We start from the raw sequence: 17,620 nt of genomic DNA, 5'->3' as shown, positions 1-17,620 counted from the left end.
CTCAGTTCAATGATGTCGTTCTACTTTTCACACATGGCCTTTTCATACTCTGTCTCTCAGGGAAGGAAAATACTGCCTCGAATGCAGAAGTTTTAAACCTTTCCTGAAAATCATAAACACAGGACCTTACGCTTTTATGGACATTTTAAGTTGAAAAACTGCATTCTCATCTATCATATTGTTTTACTCTCAAAATTAGTCTTGTAAAGAAAGGAAAGGCATTAAGTCATTCAATAAATTGAGTGTCTACAGCATGCTAGGCACTGTGAAGGGACTGCATTACGCACAAGGCAGTCCCAAAGAACTTAGAATTTCCTTGGGAAGACATGAACAGAAATAAAGGTAGTAGAGGTAGTATATAAGCATGTCCTGTAACTGAGAAATAGAGGCAAAGGGAGACTTAGAATGATGTGCCATATTGTGCTAGGAAACGTACATGTAATATCTCATAATACTCCCCCCAACCCATGCTTCTGATGTTGGGGCATGGTCTCCACATGATCTGAATAGTTTACCCGACTGAAAGCTGAGCGGTGGGTGGTTGGGGTGCTTTTGACGTGGAGCTCATAGAGTCGTGATGGGGTCCCAGATACGATGGCGTCCTCAGTTTACCCTTTAAGGGAGGTGAAATGACTCGACCAAGGTCACACAGACTGATGGTGGCAGAGGTGGGGCCGGAACCACGTCGTGTGGCGCCGGCCCAGCGCCTTCCGTAATCTTTATTAATCCCTGTGACAGTCCTGGAACATTTTAGTTGCTTCTCTCTCTTCCTTCGTTGGACGGGGGGATGCCATTTTCAGTTAATTCACAGGTTTCTCTCTTTTCAGAAAGATAAAAGTGGATAAGAGGTTGAGGGAAAGCGGTCAATGAAGATGACTGATTAATTCCACCATTTAGCGAACGCCCGCTGTGTGCCAGGCACCGGGCATCCCGGGCACAGCAAAGACAGATCCCTACCCTCGAAGACTGAGGCGGGGTCTCTCCCTTTTTGGGGTAGTCTCCAGGGCCTTGGTGACCTCCTCCAACAGAGGTCCCAGCTTTCCCCAGGGCCCTCCCGGGCCGGGCCTGAGCAACACCAAGCACCTGGCAGGGATGTCCCAACCGCAGCGCCGCGTGGCGCGCCTCCGGTCGCCACGGCAACCAGGGAGGTGCTGACCCTTGACCCCGCGGCCCCGCCCGGCCCCGCCCCTTCGCGTTCCCGAGATCAACATGGAGAAGGCCAACCCGGAAGTGCCGCCGCCGCCGCCGCCGCCGCCACCCGCCCGGTGCTAGGAGCCGCCGGCCCGGCCAGGCCGAGCCCCGCGCCCACCACCGTGCGGCCCGCGGCCCGCCGGCGCCGGGGCGGCCGCGTCCCCGCCCCCGTTCCACTCCACCCCCGAGCGACCCGCCCCTGCCCGAGAGGAGGAGCCGAGGCGAGCAGGGGGAGGAGGCGGAGGAGGAGGGAGAGGTTTGCGAGAGCGAGCGAGGCCGCGCGAGCCGCCGGCGGTTCGTATTACCGGGGTCGGGAGGAGGAGCCGGCCCGGGCCCGCGGACGAGCGCGGAGCGGGGCGGGAGGCGCCGAGCAGGCCCGGCTGCGAGGAGGCAGGCGGGGGGCGGGGGTGCAGGATTGGGGCGGGGGCCCCTCCCGTGTCCGCCCGGGCCCCGGTGTCCGGGCCTCACCTGCCCGCAGGCCCGGGAGCCGCCCACAGCTGAGGGCCGTCCCCGCGGCCGGCCGAGCGGGGAAGGACGACACGCGAGGCGCGGGGGTCCGCGCGGAGGCCTGGAGGGCGCGGCAGGGCATGGTGGACCCCTGTGCTTGTGCAGAGGACAGGGGACCCCGGAGCAGCCGTGCCCGCGCGCTGCCCTCGTGGGGCGTGGTGACCTCAGCCTAGGGAAGTGGGCAGCCCAGAGCCTGCCCGTCTCCGTTAAGTGCCCTTAGGATGCAGTGATTGAGGAATTAGCTCTCCCTCCGGGAGGGGCACTGCCTGCGCTTGTGAACTCGGTGCAGAGAAAAAGGACAGAACGATGCTGTCCGAGCAAGCCCAAAAGTGGTTTCCAACGCACGTGCAGGTCACAGTGCTCCAAGCCAAAGATCTGAAGCCAAAAGGCAAGAGTGGCACCAATGACACATACACTATAATTCAGCTGGGCAAAGAAAAGTACTCCACCTCTGTAGCTGAGAAAACCCTTGAGCCAGTCTGGAAGGAAGAGGCCTCTTTTGAGCTACCTGGATTGCTAATGCAGGGGAATCCAGAGAAATACATTCTTTTCCTCATAGTTATGCACAGGTCCCTGGTGGGACTGGATAAATTTTTAGGGCAGGTGGCAATCAATCTCAATGACATCTTTGAGGACAAACAAAGAAGGAAAACAGAGTAAGTTATGTAATTTATTTTGAATTTTGGGGAGTTTAACTATATCTTATTTATGGATTTTCTGTTCTTGGAAATTTTTTGTGTACTTGGGGGCAATGGTTTTTGAATTGAAGTACGACCCAGTTTTAAGCACCATATTTGCATGAATCTGAAGCAAAAATAGCCCTTGTGATGAAACATCTTTTACATGGCATCATTAATGATCCGTTATTTTCTCATTTCTGCTTGAAGTAAACATTTGTTAAAGAATTGAATATTTTGCCCTGGATTTTAAGTATATTAACATTGTTTCACTACTTATAAGAGGACGTAATCACAGTGTTGACCAACTAACCCTTAATGTACGTGTAAATTTTTATGACCTTTAAACATTTCAATTTTCCATGGAATGGAAGATCAGAAAATTAAATCTGCCAATGTAATTGTGTGTGTGTGTGTGTGTGTGTGTGTGTGTGTGTGTGTGTGTGTGTGTGTGTGTGTGTGTGTGTGTGTATGTGTGTGTATGTGTGTGTATGTGTGTATGTTGAACTCTATGGCTGTCAAAAGATAAATTACTAAATTTAGAACTCAATATTTCATTTCAGCTTCATAAACACAGTTGGCCTTTATTTTATTTAGCTCAACGATTTTTCAGGGTCTGTACATCTTCATGGAGACTAAAGCTGTTAAAAGAAAAAGTTTCGAAAGTATGTACAAACATCCTCAACCTTGATCACACCAACATTTTCCTTTGCATTTGCAATATCTCAGTTATTACTTCAGAATTAGTTCTGCAAAGGTAGTGTGTTTAGACCATTTTAAATGCTGTGAAGTTGGAGACAATGATAAATTCTTGTGATTAAATGGTTTAATGACATCTTCAATGAAAACATAGCTTTTTTATTATGACTTTACAGTTTGCATTAGATATATTTTAATTTAAAAATCATAATATAAATTAACACTAGAATATTATGTCTTAAATTGAAAAAAATAGTATGTTTTCAAAGATAGGTATACTCAGCCCTCCTGAAACTTACACTGTAATTTTTCTAGTCTGAGACAACATGAAGGTTAATGGGCTTAATGGGAGAAAAATACAGGTTGGAGAACGTCAAATTTCCAAAATAGCTTTGGTGTTTCTTTCAGTCGTGACTGAAATTGACTTAGGTTTTTAAAAACTTTTTTACAGTGATAATTTTCTTGAAATTTATGTTAATTTCTTATATTTTAAAACAACTGTTTCTTGTTCTTTTCTATGCATATCCCTCTGCAGGCTTCTCTTGATTGGAGTTTTCTTGTTTTGTTTAAAATCAGGTCTTTACCTAAGATTTAATATATGTAGGATGAAAGGGTAAAGAGATAAGTACTAGGAATGAAAGAGGAAAAACAGTAAATATTTAAACTAGTTGAGGAGATGAAAATATTTTAAAAGGAGGGCAAAAGGTTTTTCAAATGTGTAAAAGTTGGATATGTATCAATGATTTTAATAAAACTGTTTGATGCCTAAAAGGTGGTATTCCATTTGCTCTGAGGGGTTCTTCCTCAAATTTAAAATGAAAAATGGGTAATTCCTAAATAATTTGTTTCAAATTGCCAATTTTGGGTGACATTTAGAATATAATACTAAAGTGTTTTGAATGTAAATTTTTAAGTATATTTTAATTTAAAATTTCTTAATGCATTTACAGCACTTTCAGTATTAATGAATAATGTATTACAGGCCTTCTTGGAAATATAAATTTTCCAAGTGAAAGTAGGCCCAAGTGTGAACCCAAAGATTCTCAGTATGAAATAACCTTTTAAAGTTCCTTTTTGTTTTACTCCTTTTCTTTGGTAGTGTCATAGTTACAATAAATTTGGCCATGAGCAATTCTCTAATGTCGTAGACTCTCCCTACAGAAATTCTCTACTGGCTACTAGATAAAATTGATTAGAATTTTTTGGGGAAAACGCTTTTCAATGTTATATTTATCATCAGTGCTTGTGATGTTATTGCATTCAAAGTGATTTTCATATGTTATTAAATGCTTAACGTTTTCTTACTTTGTGGATAAATGGGGACCACATATTTGATGAGGTATCTTTATTGGTAATATTTCCAGATTTTTAATATATTTAATAGCTTCCTTTTCCAGCACAGCTGTACATGTGGCACAGTAAGAGACAGACATAAGCCACCGGTGTACTGCAAGAAAGATATTTAATATTCTGCACATTGCTAAACCTTCTCAGCGTATTCCCAAGTGCATTTTAGAAAACTGGTGTGAGTGATGAAGGCTACCAGCTGATTTAGAAGTCCCATGAAACTGTTGGGTGTGACACTTTTTACTTTTTGAAATTGCAGACAAGTATTTAGTTTGTGTTCCAGGTGTGTCATGATGGGCAAAGAAATGTGAGGGCTAAAACTATTATTTTACTTATTTTTATGCATCGGAAATAAATGCCTTTTTTTTTTCTTTTACGGAGAGGGGGAAAAGGGCCTGAGCCAGAACGCTTTGAGTGTGGCATGGAAAGAGAACTTCTGTATCTCCCCCTTTAATGGATATCTGGGTTGGTTCTGGCATGAGATTTAAGGAAATGATACAACGTTTAATAATAGAATGGTAAAATCGTTGATGCTATTATGTAATATCCATTGATTTTTTTACAACTGAAGTAGGTGATGTTGATTTTTTTTTTTTAATGCTCATGAGAAGTAATAATCAGAGTCTCTAGAGATAGGTATGACTCAAACATAAGCATATTTTAGGACTTCTCTGTGCGTCTCTGCAGTGCACCTGCGTCCTGGCCTCTGGCATGCTTACTGCCAATCTTGTCCCGTTTCTGACCACACAGCACCAATTTCTTGGGAATAGTTCCCACATGTGTGGTGGTTTTTGAACATGGACCTGTGCCCACTCAAAATTGAATAGAGGCCATATACAGTTTAAATTCAGCACTTCAGAGGTGAAAAAAATCAGCATTAATCCAGTAAGCCCCAAATGCTCTGTCTTTATTTTATGTTTTTGAAGCCTGGAAAAATAAATGGCTATCTCCAGAATGATTCTTGAAGATCACATTAAGACTTCCTTATTATATCAGTTTCAAAACCAAGCAACTAACCTTATTTATCAGGCCTACATTTTAAATTGTAAATTAGTATATTTGTTAAAGTTATTTGTAGGTTTTTCTTTTGGGGGGGGGATGAAAAACATACTGTATTTTCAGTTTGTATTCAAACATTGACTTGCTTTATTCTTTAAATCTTACCTTTAAATCTTTAGAGTTCCCTATTAAGAAAACAAAACAACACAAAACATTCACACAGAATTGTAGCTTGGTTGTTTTAGGAATAAAAATCAAATATTTATTTAGCACAGGGCAGACTGCCTTCAAGGAGCCTACACTCTAGCAATAGAAAGTCTGCATTGCTGTCCTCTCTGGGTCTCGTGTACCCTGATTAAATATAGCATCCTGTGATATGTGCCAGCCGTGTGGTGTACCTTATTAACATATATGGTTCATGAAATAAGAAAGAACTTCTATTTTCCTGCAGATGTTATACATCAACTTTAGATTTTTTTCCTTATCAACTTTAATCTGACATTGAGAATTTATGTATCATTCTGTGTGCCTCAGTTTCCTCATCTATGAAATAAGGATGTTAAAGTAAATGATTTATTTAGTCTTATTTCTAAAATTCTGTTATTTTTGACTACCCTCACCTCCTTTCATTTTTTGGGTTTTTGGCTTATTTTCTTCCCAGGTTTGCTTTGATTTATTATACACATGGAAATCCTACATGTTTGTTTTTGTTTGCTTGTTTTTTTGGTACATTTCTTGCAAAATGCGTTCACCTATTTTGTGTATAGCCTAAGATGTTATAGAGTATTTCTGAGATACCATCCATGAGTTGTCCTGCCCCCGGCCCCATTGAAAATGGCTCTGTTTTGCAAAACTGTGGGTTAATAACTGGTTATATATCCTTGTTTCATTTCCAGGCTTTTTGAGTGCTCAATTTTTTGTTGTTTAGGTTCTCTATTCCACAGAGTTTTTTGGCTGTCGTTTCTTATTTCTAGCTCCTGTTTCTTCAGATTTCACCATTTGCCTTACATGGGGATTTTCTCGTTTAGGGTCTCGGGTTAATGCTTTCTATTATAAAATATTCCATTATAAAAAATTGCTTGTTCTGATGCAACTATGGTTTATCTTAATTGATTGAAATTGCTCCAATTTAGTTAACCAAGAAAATATTTCTCTTACATGTTACTTGCTAAGATGTAGCTGGTATATACTCATATATTAGGTGCCAATTCTCTGTTTTTCCTGGAAAGGCTAGTGAATCAGTCTTCTACTTGATGTACAGTAAATGTAATCTTCTGGCATATTCTGTGGGTAACAATGAGAGAGAAACTAATGTAAAATTAGGTCAGAGTTCCTTTGTAGCTAAGAAAATTTGTTATACTTGATTAGAGCTATGTTTAAATAGTAACCTGTCTGCAGAAATGGATATTATACTTTATTGCTAAATAATGTGAAAACATTGTAGAAAGTTTGTTCTAAGCTTGATTTTACAATTTTTTTTTTTTTTTTTTTTTGCTATTTGTCCTGTAAAATAACCACTCGTGACACTGACAACTGGAGAATTTCTCATGGATAAAAATATTATAAACAAAGCCCAAATAAACTTTGCTTCTTAAACATCATTTAGAAGTGGGCAATGTAATACATTGAAGTGACTAAAAGCATAAGATTTGGCTCCATTTATAAAGTAATTTTTATTTGGTATTGTCACAGTAGCAATAATAAATGAAGCAGATAGATTCTAACAAGAAGCATTTAAGCTTTATTTTTTTCTTCAGAACTCTTTACAAGACTTGTCACTTATATTTTGCTCATAATGCATATTTATTCATTTTATACGAATCTAAATTATATGCAGTTTTATTAGAAACTTTTTATTCATTTTATACGAATCTAAATTATATGCAGTTTTAATGATTAGCAAACTAAATGTGGTAGTCTCCAATGTTAAAATTTTCTTCATACTTTTATATAAGCAGATATTTGGGGATAGTGGCTAAGTATTTTTAAAATGTCATCATTTGTCATTTTATAGTGCTCAAAAATAATTTGTATTGATGAATTCTTCTAAAGTCTCTGCCTTAGTGTCTTAATGCTAAAAAATGTCTTTAGGCCATTAACAGCACTTATTCCATATGGAAACATATTAGCTGTTGTTGATAAGAATTTTCGATGATGAGTGATTTTCAGATCATGAAGAAAAGGTTATCTAAAAACCTTTTCAAACTTGCTGAAGACCTGTTCCTTTAGTATATATCACATCACAGACACAGTTAGTTTTTTAAATTAAATATTGAGTAAAACCAGAAATCCTCTGGCCAACAGATTCTCATTCAGGGCTTAGATTGCCATGATGTGTGGTAGCTTTACCTGGAAAGCTACGTGTATGTTACAGAGCTCGATATCCTTTCTTTAAAAGTGTTACAACCCATTTTTTTCTTCCCTTCAAGGTGGTTCCGATTAGAATCCAAACAAGGAAAAAGAGCCAAAAACAGGGGTGAGATAAAGGTCAATATTCAATTTATGAGGAACAATATGACAGCAAGTATGTTTGACTTATCAATGAAGGACAAAACAAGATCTCCTTTTGCAAAATTAAAAGATAAGATGAAAGGTAGAAAAAATGATGGGACGTTTTCTGACACGTCTTCTGCAATCATTCCAAGTACTCCCATTCCTGATACCAGTATTGAATTTTCAAGTGGTGAAATCCAAATGAAATCCAAACCAAAAAAGCCTTTTCTTTTGGGTCCTCAGCGACTCTCTTCAGCACATTCAATGTCTGACTTGACTGGGTCCCACGTGTCCTCTGAGAAACTGAAGTCTGGCACCATAGGTCAAACGCATCTAATTGGACGCCAGACAGATTCCTTTGGAGCAGTTACAGAAAGTGGTAAGTGGCATCATTCTTTCTAATTGTATCCTTAGTGGTCTGACCTCCCCATTTAGTTTTTAAAGTTTAACTTTCAAAGTTAGAAAATAAAAATTGCAGTTTCTTGGTAGTATTTTCTAAATTTAGTCATTCATCAAATATTGACTTGGGTGCCTACTATACCCAGAATTGATAAGTTTATTGAAGACAGAGCTTGTCTGCATTTCTATTTTATATTATTATATGATAATAAAATGAGTCCTAGTCTCCTTTCATGGCCTGGGTTCTTTTTTTTTACTGCTCTTTCTCCTGTCTAGAAAGAAAGCCTAAAGCATAAATGAATATTCCATTTCATCATAAAGTCCCTAGAAAAGACTTTTATTTTAAGAAGTAAGAAAATAAATTTAATGCTAAAGATGGAAAAAAAGTCTTTGAGAATTTCTAGCTTTATCATGCCAAGCAGAACCTCTAGTTTTGACATAGTTTATGTGATTGTTTCTGAGCTGAGTAAATTACTAATTGTCTAGCAGTACACTAATTGTTATTAGCCTAGATTCTTCAGACTGCTATACCTTAACATTTTAAGGTTGTTTTCCTTGATTATTTTTAAGGTTAATACCTTTAAATAGCTAATTGCTCTCATTCTGAAAGCGGCAGAATGCACACAGAGTGTGTCAACTAGTGTGATGTAATGTGTCACTGATTATGTACTAACTACAAAATTGTTTGTAGGAAGTCTCAAATCTCCACACAGAAGAACATTAAGCTTTGATACTTCTAAAATGAACCAACCTGACAGCATTGTGGATGAAGGTGAATCGTCTTTCGGAAGACAAAGTGACCCATTTACAAATGTGACTGCTTCATTACCCCAAAAATTTGCAACACTGCCAAGGAAAAAAAATCCATTTGAAGAAAGCAGTGAATCATGGGACAACAGCATGAATTTATTTTCAAAATCAATTGAAGTAAGAAAAGAAAATAAAAGAGAGAAAAGGGAGAAAGTTAGCCTGTTTGAAAGAGTGACTGGAAAGAAAGATAGCAGGAGATCTGATAAACTTAACAATGGGGGATCTGATAGCCCTTGTGACTTGAAATCACCTAATGCATTTAGTGAAAATCGTCAGGATTATTTTGATTATGAGTCAACTAATCCGTTTACAGCAAAATTCAGGGCTTCAAATATAATGCCATCTTCAAGGTAAGCTTAATATGGGAGAAGTTGTGCTATTTGGGAAAAAGTATCAAATATCCCTTTTAAATACTTGAATATTTTAAATTCCTTTTACTTTATTTGAAAACATTTCTTATTTTTTAAATTAATTATAGAGCCAGACAACATTGCTTACATGTTTGGAATGGAACATTTTATCTTAGAAGGCTAAAAGATTTTTATTCCCTACCCTGGTCTATTTCTACTTATGTGAGCCAGAAACTCACCAAAACTTATGGAGAAAACAGTGTAGCTTTTGATGAGATGTGGCGAGATTGAATCACCAGTGGGTGTTAATTCAAACCAGAAATTTAGGAAATGTGATTCTGGATATTTTCCAGGGATTAGTTCACATGCTATTTGGAGAGGATTTGTGGACTAGTAGCAACGCATGGGCTGTTTTTTAAGAAATACTGTCTTAAGTATTAGTAGTTTTTATAATAGATGTCAACTATTCTTATTCAGTGGCTGTTTAGAATAGTTTTTATTTGTGAATGTTTATTAGAATTTAGTGACCCTCATGGGTATGATAAATACACCAAAAGAATCTGTGTGATGAATTATAGTCAGAAATAATCACTGCCGTGATAAAGATTTGATTTTCAAACTTTGAGTTCTCAGTTATGTATGTAATCATACTTTTCTTATTCCTTACAAGTTGGAACTATGTATATTTAAATATGATTATGGATTTTGCAGAAGTGAATAGTGGAATAACTGATTTAGGAAACCTTAAGGAAAGAATTAGATGAATTAATTGAAATCTTAAGTCAATCATGGATGAGCATAGTAGAATGTTTGCTACATAACAAAAATTATTCCTTGAGGCAATAATGTATAATATACAGACCTGAATGGGAATCCTCCCTTATAGTGCTATGGCCTCTATTTACCTTAGCATCTCTATCTTTGAAGTATGGAAAATAACACTTTCTTGGTAGGATTCAGTGAGGATAAATGTACTTGGTACAAAGCCAGGCCTCAAATGGGGAACCCATAAACAGTAACTGCTGTTAAGTTTTATGTGTTGTCATATTTCATTCAAAAATAGTACTTTGTTTTGTCCAACTATAAACAAAATAAAGTATTAACAATCACCCTTTTAGGCTATACTTCTCCACGTCTCTCATATATCTTCTATGATATTAAAAAAAATGCATTTAAAATTTTCAACAAAAAGTATGCGTTTCTTTTGTTTTCTTTTATCAATAATGGGTATTTGCTGTGGTTTTAGAAAGTATCTTTTAGTTTCGTTTATACACTATCCTCCAGAGAAGTACATTTTTATCATATGGTATCAATATTTTATTAAAGAGTTCATAGTTTTGATATGCTATTCTAAAATACTTTATTTTGGTATTTTACATAGTATACTTTACATATTGCATTGAATCCTACATTACAGGGGTAAATAGCAATATATTGGCTTTTTTCCCCTTTACTGAACTATTTTTGCAGAAGATTGTTGAAAACAACTGTCTGAGATAACTAAGAGATTGGGTAATTTAGAAGAGTCAAAGAAAAGCAAGAAAATGGAAATGGTAGGAAAGTAATGTTTTTAAATTATAGTAGCATATGGGAAAAAAGTATCCTTAAATTTTTAATTATCCTATACTTGGGCTGTTTACATGGACTGCCATGAGTTTTAAAAGCGAACTTGGCATTTCAACAGATTTAGGCTTCGTTTTGAGTTACTTCAATATTAATGCTGTTTCTATCAAAATTAAGGTTTCGTGATATATGTACAAAATGATTGGAAGTATATTTGTTTTAGTTTGAAGATTTTCTCTTCCTCATATTTATGAGATGCTAGATTTGAGGACAGAACATTTGTAGATTCGTGGGAATTTACTCTTTTTTGTGTCCCAAGCCATCTTTGCGGTAAATGTAAAACATTTTCAGTAAAGGGGAAGCTCTAATTAATAGCATAGAAAAGAAAGATTGAATATAAATAGACCACAGAAAAGAGTGCAGTTCACATTTTTGGCCAGCAGCTTTGTCTGGAGTGGAATTTGGGAGGACATGATCAAGGTAGTATTGTCCACACAGTGTTTTTCTGTTTATCCTTCCAGTATTATCCCTCAGTTATGTGGAACATTTTAAATTTTTCACATTAGCATCCAAACCAGATGCAGTTTTGAAACTGTAGACTCACATCGTTAGGACAGTGCTGTGAGTTATTTTTGCAGTAGTCCTAAGTAGATCTATTTGCAGAGTTTCCTGGACTTTTGCGATCAGTTTTTGTGAGCATGCTGAACAAAGTTAAGGGTGAAATATGTCGCTGCGGAACTGGATTTTGTTCTTTACGAGTGAACTGGCTCACCTGTTATTGCAGATACATAGGAAACATATTATTACCCCAAGTGAATAATGGGCATGGTTACAACTGGAGAATTTTCTGTATGCCAAAAAGTTTTAAATGCACTAAGGAACACTTTCTTAGAAGTTAGAATTTTTATTTCTTAGTGTCGGTGAAGTCCACCTGAAGAAATCACTTTGGAAATTACAAAAAAAAGTACTGCATTTGCTTTTGTTCTTGGAATAGTTCCCATAGTTTTGCATAAAAGTGATAGAGGAATTTATTTAGGCTTTATGTTGGGTTACTTCAACAAAGAGCAGGACTCTTTGAATCACTTCCCCTGAAGTTACTAATTCACAGTGTCCTCTTGCATGACTCTGCTTCTTTGAAGCCTTTCTTACTCTTCTAGGGAGGGATAGTAGTTCCCTGTGCTGCAGCATTTTTTGTTGTTGTTTTTACATAAGTCTTGTCTTATATGGGCATTAACATCATTCACTAATTGTTTAGTTTTCTCTCTCACCACTACGACCCATTTGAGGGCAGGGCCTACCTTTCATTCATCTTTGCCTTAATCTCCAGCACGATGTGTGGTAGACAGTAGGTGTTAGAAATTTTGAATAAATGAACACAGAATAGTAGAATAGTTTCCTAAAATGTTACTTTCATTTTGTTAGTCTCCTGCTCCCAGCCCAGTGTGGGTTGTGAAGATCTTTCTGATAGACTGAAAACATATCCATAAAGGCAAATGTATGCATTTTTATGTACAACTAAACATGTTAAAAATCTAAGTGAGATTTAAAGGATTATTAAAATTTAATATTTATAATCTGAATAGCACACTTCTGGAGTCTGTTAAGAACTTTGTTTGAGGGTGGAGTATCAGCTGCCGTAAACAACCCCAGATTCCAGTGACTTATCACAGTAAAAGTTTATTGCTCACTCTTGTCACAAAGCAATTCTCCGAGATGGGGATGGGAAAAGTGGGTGCTTTGCTCCGTGAAGTCATTCAGCTCCACACAGTCTCTCAGGAACCAGCTTCTTCCTTCTTGTGATGCTGCCATTTAACACATAGCCTCCAAGATCAGTGCAGTAGGGGAAGAGGGAAGGATCACAGGTGGGACATTTTTATATGCCAGTCCTTGTAGTGGTGTGCATTACTTCCATGTATGCCCCATTGGTCAGAGCTCAGTCACCTCCCAACCTCCGTGCAGCCACAAGGAAACTGAATTGTGTTTAGTGAGTACACAGCATTGTGTGTGCTGTTGATGCCAGTCCAGATTTCTGCTAAGAAGTCTGGATGCTGTCTAACACTTGGCATGCTGCAAAACTCCTACTGCACATATACACGAAAGTATAGTTGGAGTTCTTGTAATTTTTACGAAAATGTTTTATCAGATTATTATTGCTGTTGAGTTGTTTGTGTTTTTAAAATTGCTGATACTCTTGCTTTTTAATTGTAAATTACAGGTGATTTAACATCATGAATATCAACTAATATGTTGTATGATTTATTCCACAATTTGTAAAGTAATGCTTTGGTGTATCAGCAGTATATCATTTTCAAAAAACAACTATGCCTGGATGTTTTTAATACCATTTCAATAATTTGTTCACAAATTATTTTTAATGCATTATAAATAATTTAATAAATATGCATAATAAATTTAAAATAAGTAAAATAATTTATCAGTTTTTAAACAAATTATTATTTAACACTGGGTTATTTCCCCTGAAAAGTGGAAATGGTTGGGTATATTCACTAAATGAACTTTTTTTTTTTTTAAACTGGGACATAGCTTAGACCCTTCAGCTGGGTGGGGACATGTGACCACGTTGTGGTTTATTGAAGGGTTAGTGGGAGAGAAGTAGACCACTTCCAGGTCTGGTCCATGCAAACCTCCTACACAGTCCTCTGTAGTGCCTCTCTTTCTCCATACCCTGCAGCAGGGATTGGCAGACTAGGCTTGTGGGCCAAATCTAGCTTGCTGCCTGTTTTTGTAAATAAAGTTTTGCTGGAACACAGCCAGCTCATTTGTTTATGGCTGTTTTTATGCTACATTGATAGAGTTTAATAATTGTGGCAGAGACCATATGGCCTGCAAAGCCAAAAATATTTATTTGGCCTTTAGAGAAATAATTTGCCGACCCTTACGCTAGTTGAATGGAGAGGATCTTTGAGAGGGAGAGTGATAAGGTAGGAGCACCTGGGTCCCTGAATGCAAGTGGAAGTCCACCTGACCAGGAATAAGCAATTGGACCTTCCTTGTCTCAATGGTGAATCCTCAGAATATTAAGTTACTGAGATTTTTGCATGTATTTATTACAGCACTTAGCATTATTTATCCTACTAAGCAAGGCACATGGGCCGTAATACCTTTGTTTGGTTAAGAAGGCCCAGGTCAAAAAGTTTAACTGCTGGTTTGCAACACCAAACCCAAACTCTTCTAACTTTTAAGGCCTATTGTAGTCTAGGCTTTTCTTACTTGCCCAACTTTTATTTTACTATTCCTTACCAATCTGTTCTAGGTAAGTTAACTTCCTTACTCTACCTCTCTACCCTGAGGTCCTTGTAAGCCAACCCATCTCTCCATTCCTTGGCTCAGTTATCGACTGCATTAACTCGTCTCTGAGTGTTGTGAGCTTCTCTATACTTGATGCTAAAAACTCTTTAATTCTTTCCTGAGTAATAACCTGGTCCTTCCCTTCTTTGAATTTATGCTGATATAGAAGAATAATTGCTGTATGATGTTTATTGTGTCTAGATGTTATAGTTTTCCCATATAAGCTATATAATAAGCTTCTTAACAATTGTGCTGAATCTTCTTTCTTGGTGCCCTGGTCACCTAGATCAATGCATGTCCTTAGTGCTGAATATCAAGAGCTCCTGGGGATTTTTTTTTTTTTTTTAAACTGCAGTTTGTTGGGCCTCATCTCAGATTGAATTGGAATCTTTAGTGAGTGGGATCTGAAATGAAAATCAGCATTTTAAAAACCTCTCACTGATTATCAGGTTTAAAAATTGCTGATCTAAATTATATCACCTATTTCATAAGCATTCAGGGGTTGTGCTGATAAACTTATATTTCAGTGGACAACTCAGTCACATTGGCTTTGCTTACAGGGCCTTAACTGAGGTAGAGGGCACAGTAAGGAAATCAGCTCGGCTTAAGACAGATTTGAAGAGGAGTAAGAGATTTGGCTGAAAAGGCAAAAAGACACCTGTAATATAGTGGGCATTTTGAAGACCAAGCAGAAATGTCTGACTCTTTATTAACTATTTATTGCATGTGTGGATGAATTGTTTTTCAGGATTCAGGTAAAACCTCAGTATCAATAATGATGAATGACACTTAAAAATATGCTTGTATTTGTATGCTGCCTATAGTAAATTGAAGAGAAACTCTGTGATACATGTTCTTCTGAGGAGGTATGGGCTCCGTGAAAAAGTTCAGGACTGAAGAACTCAACCTAGTTAAGGGAATTCATTAACATAAGGAGAAAATTGCTTGGGTATGTCTTATTCTGCAATTTTAAAAAAGTCAGTAATATACACCTACTCTGTGTGACGAGCTACTTTTGTTTGATGTTAGAGGAGCAGCTGATCAGAGAGCAAGAACTTATGTGAGTTATTTTTACCAGAGAATTTTGTGGGGAATGTCCTTCCATTTGTGACTTGGACACACAACATGCTTTCACTTCATTATTTCCTTCTTTACTGTAGTTGCGAATACCATGTAGCAAATTCCTAGTTGCTCTAGGATACTTTAATGGCATATTTCATATTATTCGTGATATTGGTTTCATTACAGCATGCATTTCCATTTGCAGTATTTGCTGTGGAAGAGCCTACCTACTTCTTAGTGGATGAACTTAGGCCAAATAGTTATTTTGGGGGGCAGTACAGACATAGTATTTAAGATCAAGACCTCATTTTATCACTAGTGTTTTGTAGTTTTGCATGGCAGTGCGCCTTTTACTTTTGAGTTCAGGTTGACCTACTTCCCCCTGCTTGTCTTCCTTCCTTAACTAGTCAATTCCTGTCTGTGGTTGTGTCATACCTTTCTTAGAAGCTACAAAAAATTCGTTACCTAGAATGTATATTTAAGTGTGTTTCTAATTTTTACAAATCAAAAATCACTATACGCCTATTAGTGTGTAACCATTATTAAGTTGCATACCATGTCCATAAAAAATGATGAACTGTTTACTGTAGGCTTATATTTTGATTTAAAAAAGTATAGTAAACAAATGATGCTAAATAAAAGATTCTATTTGCTGTTCTTAAACCTTAATATGTGTGATGTTCCTTATGGACATTTTTTTTTCCCAGAATGAGTTTAAAGCTCAGTCTTTGGCATCATAAACTTTAACATGTCTAAGGTTTATTTTAATAGCAATATTTACTTTTCGGTCATATGTGTCTAATGTTAAAGATAATTTGCCTGTTATTCATGGTAGGCTACAAATCTTTTACACAGCTGAAAATTTGTTGCTTCATTTTTGAGACAGAAAACAAAAACTTTTGAGATAATTTTTAGAGCCATTAATCCATTAGTGCCCAGGGATTTACAGAATGTATCCAATGAACAGTGACTGGGTACATGAAATATGCAATGTGATTAGTTCCCTTAACACTAACTAGAACTTTTATGTTTAACTCCCCAGATACTACTGGAAACTTTTTTACCCTTTGTCATCCTAATACTCATTATAATAGCTCTCATTAATTGGTGCATCTCCCAATGGGTTAATTTGCAGATACCAACCATGCCATCCTCTTGCTAACTCACTAATGCAAATTGATATTTATAGTCTTCAAAATTGAAAACAAAAAAAGCTCTGTAACAGAAAAGACAAACTTTGCTCAGTTATTATTATTGTTATTATTATTATTTTGAGTTGAGAGATTGAGATACAGAGAGATTCTGTGAGAAAGAAGAAAACAAGCCAGAAAAATCCAGAAAACTACTGTAGGCTAATAAACTGATGTGAAAATTTCTCAATTTACAGCACTTGACAGGTGCTAAAAGAAAAGCATCTTTAATTTTAATGTGTTGTTAGGACCTCTTTAGAGAGACTGTACAAGTTATTAACAAGGTCCTCTGAGACAGGAGACGGGTAATTAACAAGACCTATGGAGATATAGTTTAGGTAATTAACGAGCTCTTAGGCACTGGACACAGGATAACACATAGCTAGTCCAATAGTAGAGAACAGGTTGTTGTGATATGATCAAATACAAGATATAGTGTATAAGTCCTCTTGAGGTTTCTGATAGGAAGGTATTAAGATTATATTCTAATGACCCCAGTGCACCAATTTTTGGAAATCAATATGTGTTTTTTTGTTTTAACTTTTAAGGTAAAATTTGAGAGAATTATCTCTTTTTAAAACCAAGAAGCAGAATTATTATTTTTCTATAACAGCAATGTTGCATGTAGACGAATATAATCTTTGTTAATTGCCATTAATGAACATGTAGACGTCAAGAAAAATACATTGGAAACACATTAATTGTATGATTGTGCATTGCTTTAAACAAGTATTGTTCAGTTTATTTTTCACCTGTAGCCTGTCAGCTAAAATTCCCTATTCCAGATTAACCTAGCTCTTCTTTTCTACCTTGAAACAGTCAGGGTCTAGGCCAGAGAGGAGACTGCCTCTATAATATTTTAAAAATATACACAGGTTCCTCCAGTATAATTCTTTTATTCTACCTTCTGAGATTTGATAGTCCCAATTTCAGATATTTGTTCCAGTTATTTCCTGTGTAAATTTGAAATTGCTGGGGTAAAAGAATCTTAAGTTTTGGTTCAGAAAACACCCACATTCAGCAA

General features: G+C 37.1%; 1 protein-coding gene across 2 annotated transcripts in view; it reads left to right on the top strand.

The window, feature by feature from the left end:
• The first annotated feature begins 1,460 nt into the window (after positions 1-1,460).
• RAB11FIP2 (RAB11 family interacting protein 2) overlaps positions 1,461-17,620 on the top strand; it is a 38,520-nt gene continuing 22,360 nt past the window's right edge. Inside the window, exons 1-3 of one of the 2 annotated variants that reach the window (XM_063102587.1) lie at positions 1,461-1,485; positions 7,850-8,292; positions 9,004-9,472. In XM_063102587.1, coding sequence (XP_062958657.1) covers positions 7,923-8,292; positions 9,004-9,472 — 839 coding nt within the window. In that variant the 5' untranslated portion in view covers positions 1,461-1,485; positions 7,850-7,922. Of the gene's footprint in view, positions 1,486-1,629; positions 2,355-7,849; positions 8,293-9,003; positions 9,473-17,620 lie in introns of those variants that run through there. The other variant, XM_063102586.1, reaches the window with a different exon arrangement.

The sequence above is a fragment of the Cynocephalus volans genome, chromosome 7, assembly GCF_027409185.1.
Source record: "Cynocephalus volans isolate mCynVol1 chromosome 7, mCynVol1.pri, whole genome shotgun sequence".
NCBI lineage: Eukaryota > Metazoa > Chordata > Mammalia > Dermoptera > Cynocephalidae > Cynocephalus > Cynocephalus volans.
The sequence above is the reverse complement of the archived record's forward strand: the minus strand, read 5'-3'. Positions and strand labels throughout refer to the sequence as shown.